Source organism: Talpa occidentalis, unplaced genomic scaffold, assembly GCF_014898055.3.
Source record: "Talpa occidentalis isolate TD23 unplaced genomic scaffold, MPIMG_talOcc4v2.1, whole genome shotgun sequence".
Classification (NCBI taxonomy): domain Eukaryota; kingdom Metazoa; phylum Chordata; class Mammalia; order Eulipotyphla; family Talpidae; genus Talpa; species Talpa occidentalis.
The window spans coordinates 130,364,247-130,386,207 of NW_026555331.1; the positions used below are offsets into that span (position 1 = coordinate 130,364,247).

At 35.6% G+C, this 21,961-nt stretch overlaps 1 protein-coding gene across 1 annotated transcript in view; it reads left to right on the top strand.

Annotated features, from left to right (window-relative positions):
* The window catches only part of CFTR (CF transmembrane conductance regulator), a 152,945-nt gene extending 132,390 nt beyond the window's left edge, over positions 1–20,555 (top strand). The window contains exons 23-27 of the mRNA XM_054692591.1: positions 1,406–1,561; positions 9,808–9,897; positions 16,813–16,985; positions 17,598–17,703; positions 18,866–20,555. Of these exons, the coding sequence (XP_054548566.1) occupies positions 1,406–1,561; positions 9,808–9,897; positions 16,813–16,985; positions 17,598–17,703; positions 18,866–19,066 (726 nt within the window). The 3' untranslated portion in view covers positions 19,067–20,555. The remainder of the gene's footprint in view (positions 1–1,405; positions 1,562–9,807; positions 9,898–16,812; positions 16,986–17,597; positions 17,704–18,865) is intronic.
* Positions 20,556–21,961: the final 1,406 nt, after the last annotated feature.

The window sequence follows — 21,961 nt, forward strand, 5'->3', positions numbered from 1 at the left end:
AAGGAAATTAAATAATATAATTACCAAATGTGATTAATAGTATAAAAAACCTTATATACAACCTGATTTTTTATCTATTTTTCAGTTATTTCAGAGAATAAACATTTGTAAAAATCTCATTATAGAGCTCATGTGATGAATAGAAAGACATTTGTGTCATTACTGTTTACTAGGTGCAACCCAAAGTTTATCATTAGGTTCCAGATAAGTATTCCGTAATTTATTATTGTTGTTAAAATTTCTTGTATGCTCTAAAGCACTTATCACAATCCATGCTCTGGTTTTGGTTTGCAGACTGTTACTGGTCTATGGTGATTTAAGTATAGAAGTTTAGAGTAAGCTTTTAGAAACTTTTTTTTTAAAGTACTCATGCGCAGTAGATTGAGTTAAAAAAAAAAACAACAGTAAAATGAAGGTAGTGTGAAAAGCACTATTCTAAAATACCCTCTGCTCAGCTCTATTATTAAAAGGATCAAAGGATTAGAAACAGTGGGAATAATGTAAGGGGAGGAATTCAACATCATTTCAGTGCCTCTAAATGCTGGGTAATTTATTCAGTGTTAAATCAATGACTGCAGGAATGGTCTATGCTACTTAAAGTACCTTCTTCTACATGCTGGATCTGAGTTGATGTCAGAACACAGAGTTGGGGCTCTCAGTAGGTTGCCTGAGTACTCGATCTTGTAATATACCATGTAATATACCATGGTATTCTCACTTCAATGCTATTGTACCATCTTTAAGTAACAAGAATAGCTTTTCTCTTTTCTTAATATCCTATTTGCTGCTGTTTCTACTGTTGTTTCCCAGAATTCTCTTCCTGCCAATCAGGGTAAATGTACAAATTTGGTTTGATAACCTGCCTTCTCTGGGAATATATAGCTCACTGAACCTATTCTTGATTGTGTGAACTTGATACTTGGACTTGGCACTTGCTTCATTTGTTAACGGTAACATCTAAGTAATAGAACTGTACCACTTTTTAATTTTCAAGCTTCTATTCACATTTGGGACTAGATCAAGCTGTAGGTCACTGCTTCTGAAATGATACCATTCTTAGGAGTGATGTGCATTCAGGTATTTTATATTTGTTTTCTTTCCTGAAAAGTGGGCATTTTCAACCTCTTTGCCACTGGTAAAGTTGAATAATGAGTGAAGCCAGAGCTAGGGATTTAGTTCCTTGTGGTCAGTTTCTATATTCTGTTCCAGAGTTGCTCTGCCCCATGTCAATATTGGTCAGAATTGGGAATTGTATAGAAAGGTTTCATTGAAGATGTGATAGTCTTTCTTGGTGAGAATATTTTATAAACTAGTTCCAATGATTTTTTTCAAATTAATGCCAGAATACATTTATAATATGGTATCCTTATGTCACAGGGATAATTTCATCATGCTTATATTCTAGGTGGGCCTCCTGGGCAGAACTGGATCCGGGAAGAGTACTTTGTTATCAGCTTTTTTGAGACTGCTGAACACTGAAGGAGAAATCCAAATAGATGGTGTGTCTTGGGATTCAATAACTTTGCAACAGTGGAGGAAAGCCTTTGGAGTGATACCACAGGTAAACGGAAAAGATTTAGCCAGGGAAAAAGCTACTAAATAAATTATTTACTATTACTTGACACTTGTACTCAAACAATTATCATTCCCCTGCACAGTGTATTCATTATGTATTGTCTTTTTTTCTGCAAAGCAGTCTTTTCTTAGGGAGAAAAGTTATCTCTAAAAGTCTGGAATACTGTGACTTGTAGTTTTGAAATATTAATAGTTTTGGTAAAGCAATTATTACCTTTACCAAAATACAAAATTCATGATGGGAACGTGGGGCTTTTGTTTTTATCAGATCTTTAGGGTCCTGCTTCAGTAGTCTGAGCTCCAAGTTAGCAGTCACAGCAGATTGAGAAATGCTTTGAAGGATAGAAAAGATGCTGCTGAAATAACAAACATTGGGAAGCATGAGGTAGTGGAATTGAAAATAGAAAGTGTAATGATTGTTTTTTGTTCTTTGGATAGAATGAGCCATGTCAGATTAAACTGTAGCTATTTTCTTTTTAAATGTCACTCTTTGATTTGGGTCACAAAGGATCTCTAGCCTCACTGGCTTAGTATCATTCTGTGTTATTGTGAAAGAGGATTTGTTACATATGTGAGAAGTAGCAGCTTAAAATTCCAGTTTAAAATGATCTAAATCACACTAAGGAATATCTTCACTGAAACCATATCTGAAAGGCATATATGCCATAATTCTTCTGCAATTTACTCTCATTTCTATGGACATAGTTACGGTTTTACTTACCACTTTGTTCACTTTGTGCTAATGGGTACTGAATTCATTCCACTACCATAGTGCCAGCAATTCTCTCTTATACCCCAAAATTAAAATGCTGGGAACATCTCCAGATGGACTGACTACAAATTGAGGCTGAGAAAGGAACTTGTACTTCTTGATAGATTATCTTTATGGAACATTTGCTCCTTTCAGTTAATGAGGCATTAAATATTGTAACTGCTAGATTGATGCTTTTAACTCATTTTTCTAGACTTTGCATGTCGCCAGGAACTTCATCCTGTTTACCTTTTGAAAAACAGTATTCTTTCTTCACAAAGATAAAAGGGATTGTGAGATGATCTAAAGACAAATAGGGAATGCAAGTATCCCAAGGTGATGGCATTAGGCAGTGTAACAATGTTAAAGAACACTGAATAGTATCTGGTTGCCCCAGAAGCATTGCTGTTCAGTTGACTTTAAGTCTTCTGGTCCTGTTTTAGCTACAATAAGGAACCTTTACTTACTATTGTGGTTTGGACAGTTCTACCTGTTAGAGTAAGTAAAACTCTAAAAAACATTTCAATTTCAATAGGAATCCATTAGCTTACCATCTCCTAGAGATAGTTTTGTTTTATTGTGTGTTCTATTTAGGAATCCAAATACATAAAACCTGGAAGGAAATTGTATGGACTGGAGTGATAAAATTTCTTTTTCTTGCCTTTCTGTCAAAGCTTATCTTCCAAACTTGCCTTGATTTTGTCTTCCCCTCTCTTTGGCTTCAAGGTTATTATAAACAAGAAATACTTTGAAAAATACTTTCAAAAATATATGCTCTTGTGATAGTTGTTTCTTCTTGATGTTTGTGACCTAGGCTTCTGGGACTGTCTCCCATTATCACAAGAATGTCTTATCCAGAATGCATTATTTTTCTACAATGGCATCTTGACAGCAGTTAGCAAGTGCCTAAGAGAAAAAGAGGATCAACTCTTTGTATATCTTTAATATCCAAATCAAGAGATGCTTTCGTTTTCTTAACTTACCTTTGAAAGTTCAAATTGTTTGTTTTTCCTTTCCTGAAATTTGACCTTGAAAAAAAGAAGGAAGCAGGAACTAAAAATCTGAGAACTAATTTTGTTTGCTTTTCCATCTTTTCCTTTCTTCCATCTTTCTGACCTTGCAAGAGCATAGATCTCCAAGATCTCTGACACTGGGACATCAGAGATCTCTGGGGTCAGTTAGAAACTTGTTTTCAGACACATGGATGTGAAACATTCCCTCTCCCCCGTAGTGATCCCAAGATATCAGTTGTGGAATCACAAGGTGTCATTAGTTTTGGCAAGTTCTTGCAGGTTTTTTGAAATTGTTCTTCCCTCCTGTAGCTAAAAAGCAATCTTGGGGAATAGGGTATTGTGTACATTTCAAGTTGGAGCCTTCTTTAATTTGCTCCACTTAACCAGTGAGCTGTAAAGAGGACACACAGGAGTGATAGTGACATCTTTTGTCAGGCCCCGTTGTCTTAGGCAATTCAAACATGAGGACTTAAACTTGTTTATTTGTCTTGAACCATGTTAAGCAATTAATTCATGAAAAACAGAAAAAAATAATTCAAAAATAGAGTTTTTAAGCTTCAATTACAAGTTTGAAAGATGCTACCTATTTGCAGGGAATGACTAGGTTCATTCTTACAATGAGACTTTTGATCTAAAAATAACCTGTCTGCACATTGAACTTCCACTAAGAGTTAAAGAATCTTTTTGGGATATCAGAAGGGGCCAAAATAGTATCTCTAGATCTGAGCAACATAATTGGAGTACAGCAGTTCTCATTCTGCTGAACAATTTATTAACTGGTTATTAAACTCTTACATGCTTAAAGTTGTAGCAATTACTGTAGACTCTGTCATTATATAAAATGTATTTTGCTTCCAATCCAACCTGTGAACTTCCTAAATGACATTTGTTGCCATACATCAGAGATCAAAGGGAGAAGCCAAGCTGATAAATGACATTGGAGATCAAAGGGAGAAGCCAAACTGATAAATGCAATCATGGGTCAAGGCACCAGCCAGTCAGGGTGTGCCGTTCGAGGCTACAACAGACTCCAGCCCATGTCCTGATGTCACTGTTGCCACCAAGTCATAGTGTCCTTCCATTTACTCCAGTGTTGTGCTTTTCTCTTCATCTTCTTTGTGTCTCTCATTATTTGTTGTTCACAAATTACACTTCTAAAAATAGCATTTTGATTTTGTGATTTACCAAATCAAAAACCTTATGGGACACCACATTTTTACTTAGTAAAGTTCAGATTCTACCATGGTGGTTTAGGTCCCTGACAATCATGTTTTCCAAGCCAACCTTTCCTGTCAGATTCATCACTCTACCCTTGAGCACCTTTAAGTTCCAGTCAAACTGCACTTAATGTTCCATGAAAGATACCTTGCTTTTCTCTCTCATTTCCTCTGTCTACGCACCTCCTGTGTCTGATGATTTTTCTTCACCATAGTCACATCAGCATCTCAAAGGCTAAACTCCCTTCCTTCCCACCATTGTCCTGATCTCTCCCAACAATTCCCACATCCTAATCTCACATGGTGTCTAGAACTTAATTTCTAAATCTCTTTTGGCACATCTCTCTGTCTTATATAAGTATTATCTGTTTATTTGTTTAATTTACACTCAATATTGCAAACACTTTGCAGGAAGCAAGAATTAAAGAGAAGTTCAATAATTAAAGAACATCTGCAAAATGAATATAATAGAATTGCAAAATAAAACATACTTTTTTCTTTATTTTTTCTCTTATATACACATAGCACAATAGCATATGTATTAAATTTATGTTGTTTATGTGCTGAGTCACTGCTTAATCTCTTTACTGTGGCTCTACCAGTCTCTGAGTTTTACTAGACAAGTTATTTAATCTCCCTGAGCCATGGTTTCCTTGTCTATAAAATGGGTAATTGAAGCAACTACCTCAATGAGTCTTTTTGAGGATTAAATGAGTAAAGTAATAATTAAAAGCACTTAGGCTATTCCTGGCACATAGTAGATACAAAACACTGGGTTGTGGTGGTGATTTTTACCATTTATAGTTCCTTGAGGCAGAGGCTCATGTCCCTTTCATCTTTGTATTGAATTTGAAGTACATGCTGTTGGAATGAACAAATGAGGATGGACAATTTCACAGAGAAGTGATGATGAAAGGGGACCATAAAGGGTTGTAGAGTTTGTATGTTTCAGAAAGGTTGAAGCCAGAGGGTTGTGGAGAGGATATTCAGGTTCCCAGGCAGGAATATTATGGTCAAGTATAGAGACAGGAACTAAAAAGAGGTGGGTGGGGGTTAAGGAGAAAGAGGGAAATTCTTGACAAATACTGAAATGGCCCAGTAAGGAATGAGCCGACCTCTTGAACTAGGAAGAGGAAGGTATAGGGTGGCAGAAGAGCACACAGCTGCTGGCTGCATGTGGTGAATGAACCTAGGTAGTCAGAATAGGAAGATCCTGCTGTGATGTGATCAGAGTCTGGACTCTGAGGGTAGAGTGTAAATTCAAGGAAAAAGAGAAAAATAACTAGCTTTATGCTTAGGAATAAGGAGTCATTTCTCCCACTTACTTAATTTATATTACATATAATCACTATAGTAGCAAGTCCCATTTTGTTTTGTTTTTTAATTTGACATTCAAGGCTAAAACATAATGCCTGTTGCAGTGACAGATGACCAACTCTGAGCACCATGTAGGCTGTGCCCTCTGCACTGAATTGAGTTGTTGAAGAGTCAACTTCAAGGAGATTAGTCAGTCAGGTGGTGAGCAATGATGCTCTTGTTGAGTTCCAGGAATTGCTCATTATGCCAGAACTACATAACAGTAAAATAAATTTCAAGTAGTTATACATCATAACTTTCCTGCTGGTGAATAGTCTCAAAGGAGAGATAGAGGATTACTGTTATTTATAGATCTAGTGTATTTTCTGCTGTATAATCAGTTTGACTAAGCCGTGTAACTTCAGGACCACGGCTGTTTCATTTATATACCAGGAAACGGGCTTATGTTACCTTCAAGAACCTTTTAGCTTTAGAGATAAGTTTGTGGAAATTTCAAACACTTTAGAAGACAAAACTAAGATACCTGCTGGCACCCCTGGAAGCCAGAAAGTGCCAAATACTCTTTGTTATACAGGAACAGAATGTCTGATTAATTGTATGAAATCGAATTCTGTTGGAACTAGTTCACTCAATTAATTTTTCTTTAAAATAAAAATCAAGGCATTACTTTAATGCTGGACAATAAACTGTAAAGAAAACTACAGAATTTCTAAACGGTATGAAGTCTAACACATCTAAGATTTCTAGTTGTCTAATTTCAACAAAATTTTCTTCTTTCATAATTTTGAATATTTATCTATTGTAAATAAAATTAGTCAACATATATTGTCATACATTTCATTGGTATTACATATAAATCATTGGGCTATTATGAGAAAAAGTTAGGCATGCCATTTCTCAAGCAATTACAGAGTATGATCCAAGTTTTTTATGAATTATATATCATTGTGTATTATTCAAATTTTTATAATATGCTAGCAAATAACACTAAAAACAGTAAGAATAGTTGTGTCAAATGCTAGTAACATATAGTGGGACTAATTATGCAATGCTATGTGCTAGAAAAAATTTAACAATGATTATAAGTAAAATTTAAATTTTATAATAGTTTAGATTTACCAAAAAAAGTGTGAAGATAGTAAATACTAAGAATTCTCACCCAGACTATTATTAATGTGATATCAGTTGATATATTTTTGCAGATAATATCCCAAATTGATACAGTATTGATAATAAAGTCCTTGTTTTATTTAGATTTACTTAGGTTTTAACATTTTCTGTTCCTGGACTCATCCCAGCTGGCACATTATGTTAGATCATCCTGTCTCATTAAGCTCCACTTGTCTGTGCTGGTTTCTCAAGCTTTATATAATTTTTATGCTCTGAAAAGTTTTGAGGAATGTTGTTCATGTGTTTTGTAGAATGCTCCTCAGTTATATATGTTATATGCCTTTTCAAGTCATGTGTGAGGAATATCATAGAGGCAAAATGCTGTTTTTATCACTTAATACCAAGGATCTTTGCTCAAGATGACTTGTCATTATTGATGCTGTTTTTGATCATCTGGCTGATGTACATTTGTGAGGTTTCTGCAAGAATGATCAAAATTATAGTGGATTGTTAGTATTACTCCTTTACTGTGGTTTGTAGTAAATATTTTTCCAGAAGGAAGAAAAATAATATTTGCTGAACTCTGATGTTTTTATATTTTTAATTTTTATCTTCACATTAGACCAATTACTTATTCAGTCAACATCTATTGAGCATATATTAGATACAAAACCTGTGAGCTGATAGCAGGGTACTCTGCAAAGGTATGGTCTAAGAGAAGAAATAGACATTAAAAGCAAAATACTCACAAATGCATATATAGTTTTTTTTTAAGATTTATTTTTATTTATTTATACAAGCACTGGGTACAGTCAGAAGCGCAGGAGGGTGAAAGAATTCACCAGAGCCAGAGTGGGAAGCAGAGCAGGCAGAAGGACCGAAGTACACTGCTGAGGGGAGCAGTGGGCGGCAGGAGAGGTCTGTGCTCCATGTGGGACCCTCCTCCAATGGCCAGGGAGCAGCCAGGGATCGAACCGGCGCTGCAGAGGCTGCGGACAGCTTCGCAACCCAGCGCTCAACCGCTGCACCACAGGCGAGGCCCTGCATATATAGTTTTAATGTTCACTGTAAGCTCTGAAAGTAAGTACAACTTTATGAGCTCATGTTTGGGGGGGAACATATTTTTGATTTTTTAGCGTCAGGAAAGATGCCTCTGAGGAAGTGACTTTTAATGTGAGACATGAAGAATGTAGTTGGCCATGGGAATACTGTAATAGATGAAATTCCCAGGGGGGAGAAAGAAAAGCCATGCAGCTGGCATAAGAAGGAAAGAGAGTAGAGCAGAGAACTAAGTAAACCAGAAGCAGCAGAAGGGGCTAAATCACATAAGATCTGTAGATTATCTGAGCATTTTACTCTTAGCTCTGAATATAATAAAAGATCACTGAAGGCTTTTTAATAGGTTAATGACATCATCCAGTTTATATTTGCAGTGATTGCCTTGGTTGCTAAATGAGAGTCCAACTGAAAGGGAAGAAATTACTTTGGTTGGAGATTTTTGTTGTGTTCCAGAAGGAGATTGGTACTTTGAGCCATGAGGTACTAGTAGAAATAGAGAAGTGAATGGATTTGAAATAAATTTTGGGGAAACAATTCACAGGCTGTGTGAAACTAAGGGCTTCAAGAAATTTAGTTCTTAATTCTCCTTACTGTGGTATATATCAAAGGCAAAAGAAAAAAGATTATAATGTTAAAATAAAAAATATTTTTAGTTCATCTGTATGCACAGAGAGAATTAAATATTATTGTCACATCAGCATTTCTCAATGAGAGTGATTTTCTCTTAAAATATTTTTTTATCATATTAGACTAAGTGAACAGCAATCTGGTGAATGTTTTAGTATGATATAGCTCAGTGCTCCTTGCAAAAAATTAGATCGTTATTTTGTCACCTCAGCAGGATCAGTCTTACCTGCCTCCCTTCCTTCTCTTCTGTAACATTCATTAAATTAAATAAACATTTGATTTCCACTCTTTCACTGACTTCTAAGTTGTGGTCCTCTCCTGTGGGCCTCTATGGATTTGTAAGTAGAGGTGTCCCTTGGTTCATAGACCAGATGAACAGGTATGTTTATATGAATATCTATAAATTCAAACAACTTCAAAATCCCCTAGGAAGTTAAATTTATAAAAGAACATCAAAAAGAATATGCTAACAAAAGATCAATTTGTTCTAATGAGTTAATTATAACGTATAATTTTTAACTTTGATTTTATATTTGCTTATAGTAAGGAATATTGCTAGGATAAAAAATAATATTCTACCATTTACAATGATTTTAATACCTTTATCCTAAAGTTATTGGGACTTAATAACTATTAATGAGATGCTTCAAATGTAGCTGTAATATTTTATTTCTAAAAAATTAAACAAAGTAAATGTAAGATTTTATTTATTTATTTCAAAGATTTATTTATTTATTTATATAAGCACTGGGTACAGTCAGAAGCATGGGAGGGTGAGAGAATTCACCAGAGCCAGAGCAGGGAGCAGAACAGACAGACTGAGACTGACGAAATATGCTGCTGAGGGGAGCAGTGGGCAGCAGGAGAGGTCTGCACACCACGTGGGACCCTCACCCGGTGGCCAGGGATTGAACCGACGCTGCAGAGGCTGAGGGCAGCTTCGCAACCCAGTGCTCAACCACTGCGCCACCGGGGAGGCCCAAATGTAAGATTTTAAAATAAAAATGAATGGTAAGTACATGGGTGTTTGCTAGCCAATTTTAAAATATTTATTTCTGGTAGAAATATTGTACAATAACAAGGGAAACATAAAATGTTTTGGTTGTTTATGTTTTCTTCTTATCTCTTTATGCTACAGAAAGTATTTATCTTTTCTGGAACATTTAGAAAAAACTTGGATCCCTATGAACAATGGAATGATCAAGAATTATGGAAAGTTGCAGATGAGGTAAGAATGCTCACTAAAATAATTTTAAAAAGGCAGCTCATACACAAGAGTGGTTTTCATAGCTGAAATAATGTTCCACACTTACCTATGATAATGTATGTGTGTCTATGTATACAACTTTAAAATGGAGAGCCCTGATATGCCTGGAATATGCAGTAATTTGGACTAGATCTTCTATTCTCCTCAGTGGTAAGTCTCCAATTATGAGGCTCCAGAGACAGCACTCATTTTCCTTCCTTTCCAGCAATGTGCAACAGTGAGACATGAACTAGGAGAGACCCAGGTACCTGCAGTGCTCCACGTTAATTCCTGATGCAAAAGATCGTTTTCCACACAATCTCAAATCCCTAGCTGGGTTCCCAAAGATAAGAAGGAAGATTTGCTTTAAGATGTCGTATTTCCTGGGAAGTATAGGTTTAGGAAAGAAGGATGATAATTATTCTAGAGCTCCTTCAAATAGCTACAGTTGTCTCAGCAGTAGTCGGGCAAAATTCCACAAGATCTAGATGAGGTAGTCTCTGTTCCGTGAAGTCCTTGGGACACCATATGGGAAATACATAGATCAAAACAAAATTGAAATTCCTAAATAACACTCTTTACTTACCCAACAGGTGATTCATTATAATTGAAGGCATTATACAGAAGAGTTCGGGATTTAAGGGAGTAGAGTGAAATTCTAGGTTTCCTTCTACCACAATATTCTATCTGTAAACTGATAGTTCTTGAAACAGAGGCATTATATTAAAGAAAGGGAGAACATAAATTATTCCATTTCATAAAACTTGAGATTGAAGTCCCAACCTGTGGACGGTGGCAGTCTACACTTACAGGACCCATTTTCTTTTTCCCTTCAGAGTAAATTCTGCCACAAGCTTCAAAATCCCTGTGAGTGTTTAACACTGACAAATTGAGGGCCCAACCTTACACATCCCTTATGAAATGCACTTAGACTGACCATTTTCATTATCAAAGTTTCCTTATTACCCAACAAAGTTTTAAAGAAGTTTTAAAGAAAACATTAACTAAATTGTGAGTGGAACATTTTAAGATCTTTGATGTGACTTTCAGAGAATGAACTATAGGAACACAATGTAGTAGGGAAAAAAACTTGAGAAGGAAGACATTAGTCTTTATAAAATCTGAAACTATTGCCAAGTAACAATAAATATACAGCGAATCAGTGTCATAAAAATTAGTTAAAATTTTAAAAGATGTTATTTTAATTACCAATATAATGTGTAAAACTTTTACCTGTATTTAGAATTTTATTTGATCAATTCATACTTAGTTATATTTTTAAAAAAACATTTTCCTTCCTTTATACATTTGATAATCTGGACAGTTATTTTAGCGAGGAAGCTAAGTAACAGAAATAGTGGCCCTTTGGGTTAAAAATTCCCCTGGAAAACCTGCAGAGTAGTGAAAGGACTGTCCCACGAGTTAAGAGTGTCTATTTTTATCACTGCCTACTCATGGACTGTTCAGAACAACCGCAACTTGCTGAGTTTTTTCATGTTTTCGTTTCACTAGAGCAAACACTTGCTCCATAATAACATTCCAGAGTGCAACATTAACAGAAGTCAACATTTTGAAGATAATGCCTGGTCCTTTACAGACTATGGTACATTTTTTAGTTTGATACGTCACAAAACAACTTCTTTCTAAATCATAGTGTATATGAAGTATATGTGATTTACTAGCCTAATAGCATAAAATGGCCTAATTCTGTAATCTTCAAAATTCTGCATATCTACATACTGATGATGCTTTATTTTTAATGCTTTATTTTTAATTTTTAATGTAATTTTTAATTCATCATAGCTTGGATAGAGCCAAACTAAATTGTATATACTTTTAATCTATTGAAAAATGGTTTATGATAATATTAGAAAATAGCACTGTATTGGGAATATGTTTATGTATCTCGTATTTTTAAAAAATCTGCTAAAGATCACTAAATTAGATTATCTGTCTAGCAATTACCTTTCATATCTTTTTCCTTTATAGCACTTAAATCTTTGAACAGCAATTTCCCACTATTAGTTTCCTTCCCATCTGGACCATGAGTTCCTTTAAGGCAGGGCCTAGTGCTATTCATCTTTGAATCCCCAGGTCTGCCATATGACCTAGAATTTAATACACTCTCATTAAGAGTCTATTAAGGAATACAAGAGTAAGCAGTCATTTACATCCAAGTAATCAGTGGCTAATTTAAGCTATTCTTATCAGTACATAGAGTTGGTAACATACTTTTATATCTTTTCAAAAGCAATTAGTGTATTTTGCTTCCCATTTTCTCTCCAAAGCCTATCACATATGGCAGAGAAAAGTAATGCATTTGTTGAGTGTTCATTGACTTCAGAATTTAAAGTTCTAACAACTTCTGTTAGAATATGATTGTAAACGATTTTTTTAACTATACTTCATAGTAAATGCAAGAATGAGATAAGAAGGTCATGAAATACACTCTAAATTGGTCTGTCTCACCATCATTCACTTTTTAAAACTGTGTCCTCAAAATATTGATAGTGAAAAACATTTAGGTGCTTAATTACTTACTTGAAGGAAGGAAATAGTTTCATTTGGGAAAAAAAACACACACTTTATCACAGGGAAGTGCAAACTATAACACAGGAAAGTAGCTTTTCCTAATATAGACTCAGGAAATGAGTGTTTGATTTGTGTGATGCTCAGTGGAGAATATGTACTACTTACCAAAACCTCAACCTTATTATAGGTATATGATATAAATTAATAGTATTGCAATACTTCCTGCTGCCTTCCCAAGGCAACTTGGGAAAAATCTCACAGAGCTTGTTGTCATACCAGGATAGTGTTTCAATGAAGAGGCCACTGTCCTTGGAATTTCCTAGGCTATATAATTATACTAATAGCTACCACAGAATAGATACCTACCAATTGCCACTTTCTGTGCCAACCTCTTTCCACAAATTATCTCATTTAATCCTCATTACAATCCTTTGAATTCTATACTCTTATTTCCCCCACTTTTTACCTGTGAGGTATTGAGGCTTAAAGTAACATACTGTCACCATCAGCAAATGAGTGGTGGAATGCAGATTCAAAGTCACTTCTATTTGACTGTAGAGCCCCAGACTTTAACCAGTACTTTTCTTGATGAGTCATTTGACTTATACCTCTGAATCACACATACTGCTATAAAATGTTGCCAAATTTTAAAAAAGGGAAATACAATGAAAAAAATACTGAAAAAAATCCTTAAACACTAGTAACTAATCTAAAATAAAATATTGACATCTCTGTCATTGTTAAGGACCTTCTATTTTCATAATTTGATTTTAAGGGATTATATCGAGTCTTAAAGATAAGCAAACAGAGGCACACAGACAAGCAAAGTGACTTGTCATATAGCTCACACTCTGCATCGGCAGAGCTAAAGCCAGCACCCATTCATTTATAATGCCATTCTTCCTTAAGTTTGCATTTGTCATTCATCAAAATCATGTTTGTTTTGTTTGGCCAGCATTCTAGAAACTTAGTACGTGTTTGTCATAAATGAATGGACATGTCAAGACTGACAATGTGTTTCAGTATTGGCACATAGCTAAAGAACACAAATCTTTACCCTCAGGAAGCTGACAGTCTAACAGGGGAACTTGCACACATATTATCAACACTAGGTACTGGACTGCCCTAAAGGATGATCTGAAATATTCAGAATGCTAAATAATGGCACTAAAACTTGAGAGACAGTTAAGGTATACAGGAACTGCAAGCTTTTCGATGCTACCAAAAGTAATTCATCAATTCTGGATGCCTTATATGCCATATGAGAGAACTCAGTTGTATTCTCTCCAGAAAAGAACTATTTTAGGATTTCAAACAGAGAGTAATGTAGTCTATCTTTAATTTTTCTTTCTTTATACATATACATTTATATTAATTTGTGTTTTTTATTGATGTAATGTTGGTTTATAGCACTTAAGATGTATGTTATCTCTTCAAATGTGTGTTACCATACCATGCCCACCACAAAAGCATTCATAATCCTTTATAATCCACTGGGTATTTTCAGAGGATCCCTGAGGTGTTGTGTTTTAAAGTGACAAATCAGCTACTTGGGATTAATAGCATGATGCTTAAGAGATAAGGATGGCCTGAGCAAGGGTCACTGTAATAGGGTTCCCAAGGGGGACAATAGTTTAAGAAGTATATATCCAGGGCTGAAGATAAAGATTTGAAAAATCGTTAGCTCATGAGTGATAGTATATACCTAAGAATAAATGAGCACTTATTAGAAGAGTTTAGAGAGTTGGGAGTGAGGAAGACTAATAATCAAGTGTCCAGAAGAGGAAGAGTTGCCCATACATGATAAAAGGGAGAAATGGTCATAGAAAGTGTGGTTTCTTATAAGACAAGGAATACATGTTTCAAGAAGGAAAAAAAATGTTCTGGTATAAGACGTGGAGATAATTGAGAAGCACATTAACCTTTTGAGATTTCTCAATGACATAGAGAATATTGAATAATAACTAAACGAGAGCCTGGCAGCAAGTGAGAAGTTTTGCTGTTGTTTTAAGAAGGTAAAGGCTGTAGAATATTTGCAGGCTGAAGCCAATAATTAAAAAAATTGAAGCCAGAAAGCATCTGAGTACTCTAGTCTGATGTCCTTTATTCACATTATCAAACACTTGGATCAGAAAGTAGTTTTATATTTGTGTCTCCCAGGATACATCAGAGGAGTCCCTGTTGTCTAATTAATGTGCTTACCTTTCCCACAATCTCAGAAATCCTTTTAAATATTAATGAATTTTCACCAAGTGAGATTGCTTTAATGAGAAACTCAGTCAAGGAAAGGATTGTTGTCTGCAGTGAACATCATGGCACACAGTTAATATTTGCTGAACAAACACAGTGAGGCGGCCATCTCTGAATTCATCACTTGACTCCTGAGAGTCTTTCTTAAAGTCATTATTTCATGCTGCCTGTAATACAGTTAAGTGGGAGTACATCTTACTTTCTGATAACTAAATCCCAGACTTCCCAAAGACTGGAGACAATTACGTATGTATTTCTTTAGCCAGCAAATATTTAGCAATGCTTTGCAAAAAATGAACATCAATGTATATTTATCTGAATAAATAGTAAAAGCTGAGACTTCAATCACTTTTGTCTTATTTTGAAATAATGGGTTTCTGTATCTTGTTTGCATTTTCAAGCTATTTTTCCTATCTAGCTTTAAAAAATAAGCTACTGGTGTGAACAAAACTCTTATTCTACCCCAATATCTAAGCACCTTTAAATCTCTTAGTACCATTGCTTTGAAGCCAGTTTTTTTCCACTTTGTGATTGCATCAATTTCTTAGAATTGATTTTATCAAAGAAATGAGTAATGAGTTGAAATATGTATTTGTTTTTTAAATTATATTTTTTTTATTGAGGTAATGTTGGTTTACAATGCTATGTATGATTTAGAGTTATAGATTCATATCCATTTGTCATTTAAAAAAGCTCTCGGGCCTCCCCGGTGGCGCAGCGGTTGAATGCTGGGTTGCGAAGCTGCCCGCGGCCTCTGCGGTGCCGGTTCGATCCCCGGCTGCTCCCCGGCCACCAGAGGAGGGTCCCACATGGCGCGCAGACCTCTCCTGCCGCCCGCTGCTCCCCTCAGCAGTGTACTTCGGTCCTTCTGCCTGCTCTGCTCCCCGCTCTGGCTCTGGTGAATTCTCTCACCCTCCCACACTTCTGACTGTACCCAGTGCTTGTATAAGCAAACAAATAAAATAAATAAATAAATAATAATAATTAAAAAAAAAAATAACAAAAAAGCTCTCCAAAAAATGAGAATAGAAGGAATATACCTCAACAAAATAAAGCCTAATATGTCAAGTCCACAGCTAACATCATACTTAATGATGAAAAATTGAGAACTTTTCCTCTAAAATGAACTACAAGATGAAAATGTCTACTTTCACCACTACTGTTCAACATAGTATTGAGAGTTCTAGCTACAGTAATTAGAAAAGAGAAAGATATAAAAGGAATTTAAGTTGGGAAAGAAGTATAGCTGTCACTATTTGCAAATGGCATAATATAGATAGAAAACCCTCAAGAATGCATAAAAAACTGTTAAAAACAATAAATTAGTACTGTGAAGTGGCCGACTCCAAAGTCAATATACAAAAATCCATTGTATTCCAAAACACAAACAATAAACTAGAAGAAAAAGAAATCAAGTAAACAGTCCCATTTATATTTATATCAAAAAACTTGACTACCTAGGGATAAATTTAACAAAGAAGTTGTTTTACCCATACAACTAAAACTGTGAGGCACCATTAGAAGAAATAAAAGACACAAAGAAATTCCCTGTTCATGGATTGGAAGAATTGTTAAGATGGCTCTTTTACCCATCCCGGACATGGTCTTAGAGAGCTACTCACTTGATTCTTTTATGTTACTTTTTAATACTGTATTATGACAGAGTGGAGAATGGAAAGTAACATAAAACAATCTGTTGTGCTGGAGTAAAAACATTCTGGAATATTATGTTCAGTAGCATATATTCAGTTGTGTTGTAATTATTTGTGTATGTCTTTATAAATCCTGAACCTTCTAGGGGCCTTATGCCATTTATCATTTCTTTAATACCTAAGGAAGTACTTGGCACACGATAGACATCTGAAAATTTCCATAGTGAGTGAAGGTCAGCACAGAAACAAGACAGATCATACATGGAGCCTTTAGAGCTGCCAAGAAAGCACATAGACTTTTGTTCAATCAAACCCAAATAGCAGGAGGGTGGGAGATAGGAAATTTAGACTTTCAGAATGTCTACATGCCTTTTTAGACTGTCAGTCTTTTGACTGTTTTTAAGTTTGTGTTATCTAAACCATCCTTTCTAAGCACGGTGTTTTCCTTCTTCCTTTTCTGCAGGTTGGACTCAGATCTGTGATAGAGCAGTTTCCAGGGAAGCTTGATTTTGCCCTTGTGGATGGGGGTTGTGTCCTAAGCCATGGCCACAAGCAGTTAATGTGTTTGGCCAGATCTGTCCTCAGTAAGGCAAAGATCTTGCTGCTTGATGAACCCAGTGCTCATTTGGATCCAATGTGAGTTTCAGACTTCTTGTAATGTAGTAATACAGTTGGAGCAGAATTATCAAGGAAGGCCTACTTCATTTTGACACAGATTCCCACGAGGCCATCATGTAAACAAGTGGAGGACACCCCACCCCAGATATGAAGTAACTGCCCAAGGGAAGAGTCACTATTTGACCTGAGCACAAGGACATATTTCTTGATATAAGAGTCCTACATTCTTTTCTGACTAATTTTGGAATTTCACATAAACATTTTGCCCTTGTCAATACATGAGGAAATATTTAGTTGCACTGCATATCTGATCATTATGATTTTTCTTTCTGTCACATGTATGCAATAGAGAATAGTTAGAACACAACAGGACTACTAGTGATTCTCTGTAATGAGAAAACATATTTATTTGTGAAAATTATCTTCAATATATTTGGTTATTTTATTTATGGAAATGCAGAATCTTCCTTATAGAAGCTGATTGTGGCTGACTCTACATCAATAATAATTTTTAAAGTATTTTAAAGAAAGATAAGTAATTTAAAGATAGGTTGAAAGTTATGTTATCAAGTTTGAAAGGCTATTATGATGTTCTGTGATATTATATGTGGTATGTTTTTTCTTTTCTAGAACATACCAAATCATTCGAAGAACCCTAAAACAAGCATTTGCTGATTGCACGGTAATCCTCTGTGAACACAGGATAGAAGCAATGTTGGAATGTCAACGATTTTTGGTGAGTGCATGATTTAAGATCTCATGTCTCCTTTAAGTCTTGATAATAATCTTATATGTGGTAGTTACTGCAAATCACAACAGTCTGCAAGTTGTTCCTTAAAACATGTATCTACTGTCAAACGGCTTTATTCAAAATTGTTGCACAAGTTTCTTGCTTTGATTTGAGCTATGAGACTGGAATTCAATAAATAACAGCATATTACCAAGTTAACGAATGAACTGGAATATCTATACATTTTTGAACCTTTTTGTTTAGGGATCAAGAAAGACAATGTCCTGATACTTTCAATAACTAAACCTTGGATGAGGTCCAGAATAAGCCTGGATGGTCTTGCAATCTGATAATGGTTTTAATGTGATAGTCAAAAGATTCTTTTCATTTTTCTAATTATTCTTTGGGGTCAGGGGTCAGTTTAATGACTCTCCCAACCAGCTTCTCATATTGCTTTCCAAACTGTCACAGATTCTTTCAAGTGCTGTTTATACATTCCCTCGGATTTAGTCATAAGGAAGTTCTGAGGATAATGATGTATCATGTCATCTCTGTTAAACCTTTTGAGGTTCCCAGAGGTAAATGTTTTCCTGACTGAAGGATTGTTATTACCATTATTATGGACAACTTGACAAATTAGGGTGCAGACTCATGACCTCTTGACCTGCCATGATCAGACTGCAGAGGTTGGGTAAAGCTCTTCTATTCTTTGGCCTTGGATTTGCCCAACATGAACATGGAAGGAGGCACATCAAACTCAGGCACCAGTTTGGAATTGTTCAGTTTCAAAAATCCCCAGCTGAAAAAAGGTTCAGCTTTGTTGTGCTGTGGATTTACATTCATTTCTAAGGTCATAAATAAGGGATGAAACAGGAATCATTCTTGTTTTCAGAGAACCCTAAAAAGTTCTCTGAAGAAGCCTAGTGCTCAGTACTACAGTCATTAAAAAAATAAATCTTCCAGCTGCTAAGTAGAAAATTTATTGTATAAGCTTCATAAGCAAGAGGACTCAGCCATTAATGAGATAGGTGAGAATGTTCGGACTGCAAGCCTCTGGATACTGTGTCTTCTCTTTGGTCTTTATTTTTTCTGAGCCTATGCCAGTTTCTGTCCTGGCTCTGGTCCACCCTGCTTCTGTCTGAGATCTTACTAATGGCCACTTCCTTAGGTCATAGAGGAAAACAAAGTGCGGCAGTATGATTCCATCCAAAAGCTGCTAAGCGAGAAGAGCCTCTTCCGGCAGGCCATCAGCTCCTCGGACCGCTTGAAGCTCTTCCCCCTCCGAAACTCCAGCAAACACAAGTCCAGATCCAAAATTGCTGCTCTGAAGGAGGAGACGGAAGAAGAGGTGCAAGACACGCGGCTTTAGAGAGCAATACAGACGTTTAGTACTGGATAGTCACTCACAGAGTTGGAGGAAGAAAAGTTCCTGCCTCATAAAACAAGAATGACTAATTTTTTTTTTTTTTTAATTTTTGGTAAGAGGAATTAAGGGCTTTCACATGGGTCTGCATAATGGCTTTCTGGCAATGGTCAAATTGTGTGAAAGGTACTTCAATCCTTGAAGATTTGCAAGCCAGATTTTCCTGAAGACACTTTCCCTTTGTTGGTAATTGGAAAGATGGGTATAAACTGCAACCAACTTAATTCTTCAACTTATTGTTTAGGGAAAAGCATTAATCTGTAGTATCGGAGAAGGACTATCATTATACTACCTAGAGATATGATTACACAATGATAACTGAAAACTTTAGTGGTTTATATAAACTTATGTCCCTTTTTCTCCCTTCTCTCCAAGATACATAAAAACAAAAAACTATATTGCCTGTTAATCATTCTGACTGTCTTATTTCCATGAATTAGAAGCAAGTGAGTCACAAGATAGCCTGTCAAAATAAGCACTATGCAACATTGAGGTATCAGTCAGGAGACAAATTTTGGCCCTGGAAGTCAAGGTTTGTACCATTCCACAGTCCCCAAAATCCTAATACTTCAGATAATCAGAATATATCCCTTTCCTGGAAAAAGAGCTGTGATAGTGCCATGCAGGGGACTGCAAAGACAGCTCCTTGGAGGCAGAAGTTTTCCCCAACTTCCAGAAAGTCACAAACTCCTAACAGCGCTGAACTGAAGAAGGATGGTTGGAAAGTACATTCATGTGAATTGGCACAGGTACGCCCTTCTCATCGCAGAAGCTGCAGGTAGAGAGGCGCTCCCACCATGGCAGTGCAGGTAGATATACATGAAGTCCAAAGACCTAGATCTGAGTATATATGGGGTGCTGTTGTGTGTTTTCACACTTGCCAAATGTACCCCATTCTGTAGATATGAGTGGGAGAGATAACGGGAGACACACTGAAATAGAGTCAATCATGAATTAGTTTTATATGCTTCTGTTTTATAATTTTGTGACACAAGTGAAATTTTTCTCTAGGAAATATTATTTATTTTAATAATGTTTCAAACACATATAAATGACTGTATTTTAAGAATGATTATATTAAGAATTATATTTGTATAAAAGAATTTTTATATTTGAAATGTTGACTTTTTATGACACTAGCTATATTTTTATGACATGTTAAAACTTGGGTGGAGAACTAGGGTGATACTGGCAAGGTATTATGAATTGCTTTTATGTGTGGAGAGAGGCATCAGGGCTGACACAGATGTTACACATACCTGTATGATTCCTAGTTAGCACACAGGTTCCCCCTTACGTGCAGTTCTTGAAGAGTGTACCCCAAAATCTGATTGATCCTATCACAGATATGCTGCCTTCAAACTCTAAAGTAACTCTTAAAATTGCATTCTATTTATTACTTTAAGAAAATATGTGTCAATAAAATCCATTTATTTGTGTGAAACTTAGCTGTCTTCAAGTGCATTCATTAATGTTGTCTCCTTGATTTCTTCAATCTGTAAGGTTCATAAAACACAAAACATGAATCTTTCCTTTAGATGTAGCTTCTTTGAGAATTGCACATGAATGAAGTCACTTTTAAAAATTGCTTTTTTTAATTGTGGCAAAATGTATCTAACATAAAATTTACCATTCTAATGGTAATTTTTACCATTTACCAAATTTTGCATATTTTTAAAGTATACAGTTCAGTGACCGAGTGCATTGAACATTGTTGTGCAATCAGGATCACTTTCTACCCCAGAACTTTTTTCTTTTGTAAAACTGAAACTGTAGCCATTCAACAAATGCCCTCACACTCCTCTCCCTCATCTCTGGAAACCACCATTCTACTTTCTGTCTCTCTGAATTTAACTAGGCACTTCACATGAGCAGAGTCCTGGCATTTGTCTTTTTCTGACTGGCTTATTTCACTTACTATGTCTTTAAGGTTCATTTGTGTTGTAGCATATGCCAGAACTTTCTTCCTTTTAATGATGAAAAATATTCCATTGGATGGATATACACATTTTGTTTAACCATTTGTTTGTCAGTGGACTTGTGTTTGGTCATGGTGGCGTGCTTCCACCATGTTGAGTAATGCTTTATGTACTCAGGTGTACAAATAGCTGTTTTGTGGCTATGCTTTCATGAGTTAGGATAATTTTGAGGTTATTTTTGGTTTAAAATGCAAGAAATTTTATATCTATATACCTATATATAGATAAATTCCATATATATGATATATTTCACAAGGGTCCACTTATTTTTTGGAAAGCTTATTCAAAGATGGCAGTTGTCTAATAGTTCTTAATAAGTAAACAAATCTCATCAAAGGAAATTGTATTTCTACACTAGGCCGTGGGGGTGTTTTTTTCCTTTATTCAGCTCTTTTTAATTGATGATAATTCTTTGGTCACTTTCTTCCTTGCGGTTTCTTCATGAAGATGTAGATGTCATTGGTATATAAACAGTAGATTGCTACTGAATGCCTAGTGCTCCAGTCCAGTCATTTCTTAGTGAAAAAGGTTTATTTTTACACATGACCCCAAGGGGGCAGTCTCAGAGCATGCTCTATTTCATTATTCTACTCCAGCCCCCACCCCACCATAGATAAACTTAATTTTTAGGGTGGTTGTAAGTTCACAGTAATATTGAACAGAAATTATACAGAGAATTTCTATATACCCCTTACATCCCTATCCCCCCAACTCCACCCCTCACACACACAACCTCTGATGTCAACATCCCTCATCAGAATGGTACATTTGTTGCAATAAGTAAACCCTCTTTGACACACCAGTGTCACACAAAGTTTGTGGTTTACTTTGTTTTATTTTTCATGAGCCCTATTCATTCCTT